The sequence below is a fragment of the Cynara cardunculus genome, assembly GCF_001531365.2.
Source record: "Cynara cardunculus var. scolymus isolate 2C chromosome LG 3, CcrdV1, whole genome shotgun sequence".
Classification (NCBI taxonomy): Eukaryota; Viridiplantae; Streptophyta; class Magnoliopsida; order Asterales; family Asteraceae; genus Cynara; species Cynara cardunculus.
Window position 1 is genome coordinate 18,809,044 of NC_037530.1, and position 10,216 is coordinate 18,819,259.

The 10,216-nt window shown below is 36.7% G+C and overlaps 1 protein-coding gene across 1 annotated transcript; it reads right to left on the bottom strand.

The window, feature by feature from the left end:
• Positions 1-444: 444 nt before the first annotated feature.
• LOC112509408 (ubiquitin carboxyl-terminal hydrolase 16-like) lies at positions 445-9,258 on the bottom strand. Its single transcript, XM_025114351.1, has 11 exons — positions 8,481-9,258; positions 3,991-5,365; positions 3,818-3,906; positions 3,484-3,569; positions 3,218-3,380; positions 2,984-3,104; positions 2,699-2,856; positions 2,150-2,234; positions 1,851-2,063; positions 1,601-1,662; positions 445-1,233 (listed from the first exon to the last, which is right to left on the bottom strand). The coding sequence occupies exons 1-11, from the start codon at positions 8,888-8,890 to the stop codon at positions 678-680; spliced, it is 3,318 nt and encodes a 1,105-aa protein (XP_024970119.1). The 5' UTR covers positions 8,891-9,258; the 3' UTR covers positions 445-677.
• Positions 9,259-10,216: the final 958 nt, after the last annotated feature.

Consider the following 10,216-nt stretch of genomic DNA (forward strand, 5'->3'; position numbering starts at 1 on the left):
GGTTGCTTGTAATCGTAACCGTTTTGTAGATGATAATGATAGGTTTAAAAGATTTTGATTGTGTTTAATGATAAGTTTAAAAGATTCTAACCGTTTTCTAGATAATATATCATTTCCATTATTACGCTTTTAATTTTAGATTTTTTTGAATCTTTTTAAATTTTAATTTTAATTTTAAAAATCTTTTAATTTTATTTTTTATCACAATATGTGGTTACTGAGTTGTTCTCGCGTTTTCGTAAATTACAAGGGTTCTCGTTTGAACCCTTTATATATATATATATATATATATATATATATATATATGTGTGTGTGTGTGTGTACCCTCTTTTAAGATGACGACGACCCAAAGTTATACCGGTAATGCCGCTAATTTTTATGGGATTCTTCAAGAACTGGATCCTATAGATCGTATCTCATGCATTAAGAATAGCACACCAAAAAGTTCACTCGCAACATCATCTCCTATATGCACCACCATCTTACTATATCATATTATATTCATATATAGAAGGGGAAGAGAGTGACAAAATGTTGAAGGCTCACTCTTTTAACTGTTTTTAACAGAGCCAACACCAGCAAAAGTACTACTACACAATACATACAGCCAGCCAGCCACCCCCTAACCCCAAAAAAACTCCCTCCAACCCTGCACCCGCACCCTTACCCTTATTCCATCATTTTCCACGAGTCGTTGATCTTCTCAAAGTCGGTTTTGAGTTTTCCGAAGGGTTAACAGGCCGCCCACCTAATCTATCGACGTTAGCCTCCCTACAACTATTACTACAACTTAGGTTTCTACACTGATCATCGTCTGGGTACAAAACTCCTGGTTCCCTCGATGTGTTGTGATCATTCCGGGAGTACAAGGGTGAAGGGAAGGAAGATGACGAGGATGAAGTGTCGGAATCCGATGAGTTCAGGTGCATGCTCCTCCATGGAGGGCTGCTGTTGTTCCAACATTCATGTTCCCAGTCCCAGGAAATGTGGTCGCTTGAATCCCTGTGGCTGCTCTCCGTGCTGCAAGAACAAGACTCTGAGAAGATTCCAGAGCTATCACTCGAGGATGATTCCTCTTCAAGGCTCCGGTGACGGATGGCTGGCTGGTTAATGTCCCATGCTTCAGTCGGCTGAGGTCTTGACGCAAATAATGTTGCCCCTTTGTGTTTCTTTGGATCATGGTGGTGGCGCATTAACAAGCTACGAACTAAACGTGGAGCACGTGGGGAGCACCTGCTTGTCATGTTTACAACAATGTTAAATCAGTTTCAAACTTACCGTTTGTTGCAATGCATCAACTTTTAGGACTCTTGAGGTGCGTTTGGCATGCGGACAGGACTGGACAGAGACAAACAAGAGCGAGGTTGGTGGGTGAAAGAACTATGGACGGTTTTGGGTTTTAATTTTGACATTGGTGGTTTAATAATTTACCAATCTAATGTCATGCCAAGCATAGGACAACATAGTTTTGTTCTGTTCTATTTTATTCTATCCTGTCCCACGTACAAAACGCACGCTATTTGATGAAATGCAAAGCAAAAAGGTAGCAAGATCAAGAAATCAGGATTGGAATCAAAAGGGTATTTTGTATAAACTATACCTAGCATAGAGAAGCATGTATGCTCCTTTCGTCAAGACACTTTGAAGATCCACCTCCTTTACCTACATTATAAAAGAGAAGCGCAAGATTAAAAAAACGGCATGTTTATTAGAAAAACTTACAAAAGTAAAAACTGATAGGAAGGAAAGCTGCACAAAGAAGACAGATTTCATGAGTTTTTAAATGAATTGTATTTTGTGGGTTCATAAAAGCAACCTCAGAATGAAGCATGAGAGTGCTTATAACATACCCTGCTGTCATCGATCTTGAACCACCGATTCTCAACATTCTTAACATAGCACACATAATGACCAGAAAACGCAGCATTCATTACATCCACATGAACCACCACTCCATAAAGCCTGTAAATTGGCAATTTGTCACTCGTCCCACTCACGTATGGAGCCATGTCTAAAATCTCCGGGAAGTGAATTGGTTTGTTGAGCTTCCCAAATTTACCAGACTGAAACCATGGAAGCAAATAATAAGAAACATAAAAATCTCAGATGCAGGAGTCTAGAATCATCATTTTTTATAAGAAAGGATTACCTGAAACCGCTTCAATGCAATAGTAAGTACATTTGGAGCCTCCAACAATGTCAATTTCTTTTTGGCTTTCTCATAGGATTTGCACCTGAAAGCCATCATCATAACAAAATCAAAACAACCTTCTCATAGTTTAAGTGACAAGTTAAGGAAAAGATCGTCTGTCTTCATAAACCTAGAAACTGAAAACGTCAACAGTCAAAAACTGCCCACAAATAGTGCAATCACTGAAAATAGAACTTGCAAAGATCAATTCCCAGCAAAGATATAATCATTAACCATGTTCACAAAGCAAAAAGAGTCGTCGCAAAAGGAAAGAATGGAAAGAGAAAAAGAAAGATTTGGGAAACCATAAGGTATATGTGCCATGTGAAAGAGAAACCCTACAAGAAATTAGCATAAAACAAAGCCAATATACAAAAAGAAAGAAAGAAAACAGATGGTCAAAAGCTGAACAGTATATTATGAGGTTCACTAAGAAAGTAAATCAGGTGGAAAACAACACAGCATTCTATAGAAAATACAAGGTAAGATCAGAAACTCTGAACTAACCTGCTGCATTTATACTTGTTTTCACCATCCAGTATCTCATTACATGTAAATTTATCAAGAGCCTCTTCTAGAGTTCTTATATCGCCTTCTATTTCAACGGTGAGATCCATCATCCGCTCATGTCGCTCTGATTTCCCTCCACACTTCATGCACTTTATCTACAAATAAAAAACACCATTTAGGCATCTACTCGACACTTCCACACATCTCACAACGAGTGTATTCAGATAGAGGCACTCTTATTTTGATTTTGAACATAGATTCTTTTAATGACCAAAATGTTACCTTAGATCTTAGATAACCCCCAAAGGTAAGTCCAATCAGAGTTGTTTCTTCTTCTAGAGGATTGGAAGAATTCGTTCCAGCTTCCTTGAGGCAAACTGATTGCAAAGTATCTATAGCATACCTGTAACATCACTTGATAAATGACTTAAGACAACACCAATCTAAAGATAGGTGCAACATAAAAGCAAACCAAAAAAAGGAGAAAGTGGACAAGTCCCATAAAAGCCACTTTACCTTAAAAATTCATGTGCATCTTCTTCTCTCCCATGGCCAAGATTGCTTCCGATGTTTTCTATCTGGGAAAGTATGCGAATAGGAGAAAGTGGAGAAGTCCCATCCTTTGCCTTCAAAACAAGGCCTTCAAACTCACATGCAAAGCACCACTCTCTCTTATCACCTAACATAGATGGCAACAAAGCATACAAGTCAAAATAGGCTGCCGATCTATAATACTTTTTTTCCTATGCGTTCGATACAAAAAAGTTAACATTATAACATACATGTTTTTGAATGGAATCCTTCAAGAAAATAAGCATTTAAAGGTGGTGTGTATGTCAAACACTGGAGCACAGCATTAGCATAACAGCTGCAGAACATAGAAATTGTTAAAATAAGATGAAGGCAGATAATAATATCACCAACATTGTGGTATATACACTAATGAGTACACTGTAAAACATAATCATATAATCCTAAAGTAGACCAAAGAGTAGGTTCCAGAGGTATCAACTTGACTATTAAATCCTGCACTTCTATACTACATCTTGGTAGTACGAGACTACTGGAGCACACCTATAAATCGCAAATATGAAAACCATAGCGACAAGCTTTTACCTATTTCCACAATTTATGAGGCCAAAAGGCTGCATTTCAACCTTTTTCCAGTTATAAAGCTTGACAAACATTTCATATGAGAAGAGGACCTGTTAAAAAGATCAATTGGAAGTGTTAGGTTATAAAGCTCAGTCTTCATGATAAAGAAAAATAGCATAAATTCCAAGCAAGACCTTGCAACTGTATCTATGTGCTGTCTCACTTTCTGCTCTTACTGAACAGTGACGAGACAACTTAGAGGGCTTGAGCTGGTCAACAACTTTCAGCATTGATGTCTTCAATCCATTTCTAGCACTCTCGGAATTTTCTGTCAGCTTGGATGAACAAGCGACGGCCCTATTTTTCTCATCATGAACCATTACAGGCTTTGGACTTTGAGATACAGGTCTGCTCGTAGATGATGTTAAATGAGTATCAGAAGCTTTGGATAATGATGAGCGTACTCTTATAGATTCAGATGCAGGTGAAATACTGCTTTTGTTGTTGAAAACATGATTTGACCTCTCCAAACTTGCAGAAGGCATGCCACCAAATGCTTTAGAATATTTAATTGTTGAATGCTCTCCAGCACCAGAAGCATATTGGGAACCAGCACCAGATGGAGAAACTTTAGCTTCCTTGAACATGGATCGAGGCAAATCACTGTCCACAACTACATCCGTGTGCTTTAACATCTCTGGGGTATATTTTGGTTGCCTTGTCGACTTCAGCCCATCCATCAACAATTCATTTGATGAAGTGGGTTCCTCATTGGACTTCTTACTTCCCAAGCCATTTGGAGCAGAGTTATCCAATACGGTCGAAGTCACGGCAACACCTTTCATACTGGTGCTATTATAACCACTTGTGGTCACTTTGGAAGAAAGCCCCAAAGATGACCGAGAATCAGTCATGTTCCCATTGGCGACCCCGTTGGAACTAGACAGTTCAAAACCATCACGCTCATCAATGCTGGATTTCTTGGAATGGATCACCCCGCTCCAAAACCCAGAAGAGGTTGTAGAAGGCTCAGAAAATGAAGACCCGTTAGAGCCACCGTCACCCCGACTGGATGAACTTGAAACCCTGGATTGAGTATCTTCATCACTAAGATTAGATTTGTTCTGATTGATCTTCCTTGAACCAGTAGATTTTCTTCCAGGACTGACCAAGGACTGGTGGCCCGATTTTACTGTCACAGAATTGCCAGAGACAGCATCAACAAACTGATGGGCGTCCATCCTATCAGAATCCCCTGAACTGTCCGAAGAGGCTTCAGTGGATGATTTGTTAGGAGTCGAGAAAGTAGAAAATTCCTCGCATGACGATTCAGAAGCTGATTGGAAGATAGATCTAGTTTCGGGTCGATGAGCATGAGATTGGATTCCTGCATCATCCTTGTGATGCATACCTTCATGGAAATTTTCACCTGGTAAGTTGTCATCGGAATCTTTATCATTCCCTTGCTTAGAACTTCCTGACACATCTTTGATAGGATTCACGGCCACATAAGGACGGCATTGATCCTTGTGACCTTGTCTCCAGTGAACAATTTGACATCTGCCGGAGCTGCAATTAAATTGTAAACTGATTAAACAAATGAAATGCTACAAGAGCAAAAGAACAGGAAAACTAAATTGCCACTTCACATGTAAGGAATATTGAGTTGTCGATTAAGATCATACATTGACACCTTATCATGTTAACGTGCCATGAAACTCAAAACAAACCATACACAAAAATGAAATATAGAAACCTATCAATATAACCTTTTCTGCCTGACCAATAAGTTGCCAGTATACATAAAACAGTTCACATTTAGGTGGCCCAATTCTAGCAGGTTTGTTATCAGCACATAGAAAACCATAGACCAAGATGAACCCATCCATTGATTCTGTGATCCAACTCCTGGTAACGACATTCATTTACACTAGGTGATTCATTCTACACATCAACTTCCTTGAAAACAAAGAATCAATGCAATCAAACATTACTTTTCTATCTTAAATTAAATGCATATGGTTTCTAGCCACATACTCGATGTTCTAAGAGTTGGTTTAAGTGTCTGACTAGGTGGAGGCAGGTAGTAACTAGTAAACCATTCCGACTTTGGTATAATTACCCAGTTATGCGTGACTATAGCAACTAAACAGAAGACCAGCTCACCAACTTTGCTCAACTCATCTGTGTGAAAAGCCAACTGACTAATTGATCCAATATAGCTTTAGGACTAAATAAAATAGGAATTCTTATGTTTCAATGTTCATAAAGAGAAGACAATCCAGAATTTCATGCTCAATCCAGATTTCCATATCCGAATACAACTTCTAAGCATTCAATGCTTAATTTACCGCAGAAATTAAGCTAAAGAAATGGTAAGTACATCTCTGCTAGGTGTATAAACAAAAATTAGTTTGCTGGTTAGCATAGACGTCAAATCATGGTTCATTTGAGTATCAGAATCTCGTCTTACTAAATCATGATCATTGACAAGTGAATCTCATTGTAACATAAGCTTCGCGCTTGATATGTGAAAAGTATTGAGACATTTGTACAGTTATAAACAGACATTCCATAGCATGGCATGTCATACATTAACTAACCAAACAATAAGATCATGTGATCAAAATGGTCCCATATCAACCCATGGCAGAAAATGTTGGTTCACATCCCACATTGATCATTTTGAAGTCCTTGGTTGTCAATAAATGTATCTGCTAAGAGCCTAAGAGTTGGATAATATTATTATGAAGATAAAATAGACTTGAACTTCATTTCTTTTGGCTAATCATAATTACTTATTTCCTTTAAGTCATTAAAATATGTAGCTGGATTTTTGGTCGAAGTAAAGCAAATAAAATTAAGAATGGAGAGAAAAAAGAATGCAGAGTAGTCACTCGGAGACAAATAAGAAAAGGATTAAAACAACAAAAAAGTACAAAAATCTAGGGTAGAGAACATATTTATTTTGTACAATTGTATCATCGTGTGTTGAACTCATTCAATAATATAAGAGGGATTTGTTAACACAAAGGCAATTCAGACAAGATTCTGACTCATTACTCATTAACGATTTGCTGACACTACAGCGATTCAGAAAAAATTTCCAACTCATTAATGATTTCCTATCATTTGTTTCAGGAATCTAATAGAATAGCACAAATTGTATCATGAATCATACAGTTTTGATTTTTGATGATACTGTCAGTTGAAAGGCTGAGACAGGAGCACATACCAGGCTATAAGCCAGGTTAATGCACAAACCTATTTTATACAGAATCAGTTAAGAAATGAATAGATCTCATACAATATAATCTTTTGACTATAAAATTGATAACGACAATCTACCAAGAGAATAATATATTAGTTCGAACTGTAAATATAGAAGGCACACAGTCACTGCTCATGCAAACTACATGGATATGGAACTACCATATGTGTGTCGCAAAAGGTGAACATACGCCCAAGCCTCCTAAAAGTAGCCAACCCTAGAAAGACTCGAGACATATAGAACACCATGCTAAAGGCTTCTTCGTACATATGATGTGCATTAGTGTGCCTCTAACATCTTTTAGTTAGTCATCAGATTATCCTGCTTTCATGCATGTAACACTCTACATCCAAACTTCCTACAGAAAGTTCCTCCAGTATGAGAACAGTGCATTAAATTGCATTCAGAAGAAAATAATAGGACTTCCATACACGTGAGGTGAAAATAATGTCCTAGAAGATAAGATTGGCAATCAAGCTCCAATATCCAAGCTATTCATCAACAAACGTCCCAAGGAGATCTCATATATTACTAAATTGTGCACATTAGCACGTAACCCATGTAAGGGATGTCCTCTTGTGGCCATTATGCATGTTGAAAGATATGTGTCAGTCCATACATAAGTTAATCACGTCAGTAGTGGAACAACAATATCCACAATATGTCCTTTTACAGAACTCCCAAATAACTATTATACTTCAAAACAGGTTCCAAATTAAATGAAATCAACAGAGCATAATTTATCACCATCATATATGTAGCAGCATCACGAGTCCTCTAAAATAATCTATTCACGTTAAGTTAAAAAGAGTGCAGCCATAAGCAGGTTGACATGCCCTACTATCGCCAGTCACGGTAAAGTAATTAGTAGCAAGTATAAGCACATCAAATGTGTAATACTTGCTAGTTTTTATTCATCAGCAAATATACAAACAGATTTATAGTACTGACAAGTAACAACAGCTATTATCATACTTTTTATCATCTGTTAGTGTACTGCAATTTCCCGTATGTTTTAAATATTTTGACGAGTCAGACCTTCACCTTGAGTTCACAAGGTTAACAAACCAAGCTCTCCCTATCTTTCTGATGGGTATGCACTTCTCTATTGGTTTAAACATTACGCAGAAACAATAACCTCTTAGTTTTTTTTACGACGACTTCTCCCCCTCTCAAAGAATAACTGTAATCAGTAATTGCCGTTTATATAATTTCTATCATTTAAACTGCATATTACCAGCTTGAATCAATTAAAGGAAGGGTTTTTTTCCCCATTAGTATATTTAGCCAAAGAATTCATCTATGACATCTCTAGAGGATCCACAACAGATAAACGCAAATAATAGAAACATGATTAAGATCAAGTAAGATAATCAACAACTTTACACTCTGGGGTTCCAGACTTAAGCTTACCAGTAACGAACAGCTTTGCACTTGGCACAACGCGTGCTGGTGGGAGAGAAGCAAACCGCACATTGATATGGTGGCTTCAACGCTGAGACCAATGGAACCGATGTCGTAGGCGGTATCCGGGCCGATTCCGGAGTCGGTACCCAGGCTGAATCCGGAGCCGGTATCCAGGCCGAATCCGGGGCCGGAACCGATGAACTAGTGTTGGCGGTGTAAAAGTATCCTTCTGTAGCCTCAATCTCAGCCCTAGCTGCCTCCTCAGATGCCAAAACCAAAAGCCTCTTAATCTCCTCCCTCCTCGCCTCCGCGTGCAGCCATTTTCTGCGGATAACAAAGCCGATCGCCGGCACAATCAAGAATACCACCACCAGGACCACCAGGTTTGGAAGCCCTAGATCCCTTCCAACAAGCATCTATATAAAACGACGACGCATCCAGCAGAATGATGATGAAACCCTAATTCCACAACAATCATAGATGGATTTCCTCGACCACAAAACAACGTATCATTCAGCAACAAAATCAATTTCAATCTTCAATCGATCAAATGACCCCTAATTCCACAAAGTTGATGCTTGCGATGATGATGGCGGTTCATAAACATAATACGAATGGATCAAAAAACCAAAAACTATGCAGTAAAATTGAGAAAGTAGGAAGATTTATGAGCCATGATGATTTTCCCAACCAGTTCTTCGTAGATTCTTGCACTTAACTTCGGAGATTTGCAGATCAAGATTTTAGGGCTTTTGTGTGTGTGAAAAAAGAGAGAAAATATGAAAGAAACGAATTTCCAAGCATCGAGAGACGTGAATTCTTCGGTCATCTAATATTCCGACCCGAAATCCACGAGGGGAATCGGATCTTCCCGTACGTTTTTCTAATTGGTTATATCAGAAAATAAAAATAGAAAATAGAATATTTAATTTCATTCCTTTGCTAATGGTTTAATATTTAAACTATAGTAAGTAATATCAGGTTTAATTGTAAATTAATTGGACAGATTTTGATAATTAATAAAACTAATTAAATGCTAGAAATAGAGTGGCTAATTAAGGAGTACATAGACCATCTCCAACTCAATCATTAAAAATAAAAATGTTAAATGCATGAAATAACAACCTATTTTTATATTTTTTTATTATAGCATTTTATTTTTGTTTTTTTATTACAGCAATGTACTTTCAAATTATTATTCATTAAGACATCGTACTTTAAAAAATCTACCCATTATAGCAATAGGTAACTTGTTACCTTTTAAACCAGTTAACTCTTTGACTTTTTTTGCTTGTGTGACTTTAATGAGTTGATATGAATGACACATCGTTATGATGATTTAATTAAAATAAAAATAAAAACCAAATTTAAATTATTATTAGTGATTTTCATTTTTCATTGCTATGATTTAAAAAAACACTTAACTTTTTGACTTTTTCTTATTAAGTTGTATGCAAAATAAATATTCTAGCGTAAAATATTTCTTAAGTAAATATGTTACATTATTTTTTAGATATATTTTGTTTGTAAAAAAAGGTAACACTTTTTATTTTATGTTGTTAAAAAAACATATTTTTTAAAGTTCTCTCTAAAATGTTAACGAAATAACTTGTGTTATACAATTTTTTAATATTTTTATATTAATAAATAATTAAGAAAAACCTAATTAATTCAATATATTTATACGTCAAGTAAAAGTTTTTGAACAAATATAGTATATTTTTTAAAAGATAATATTTTTT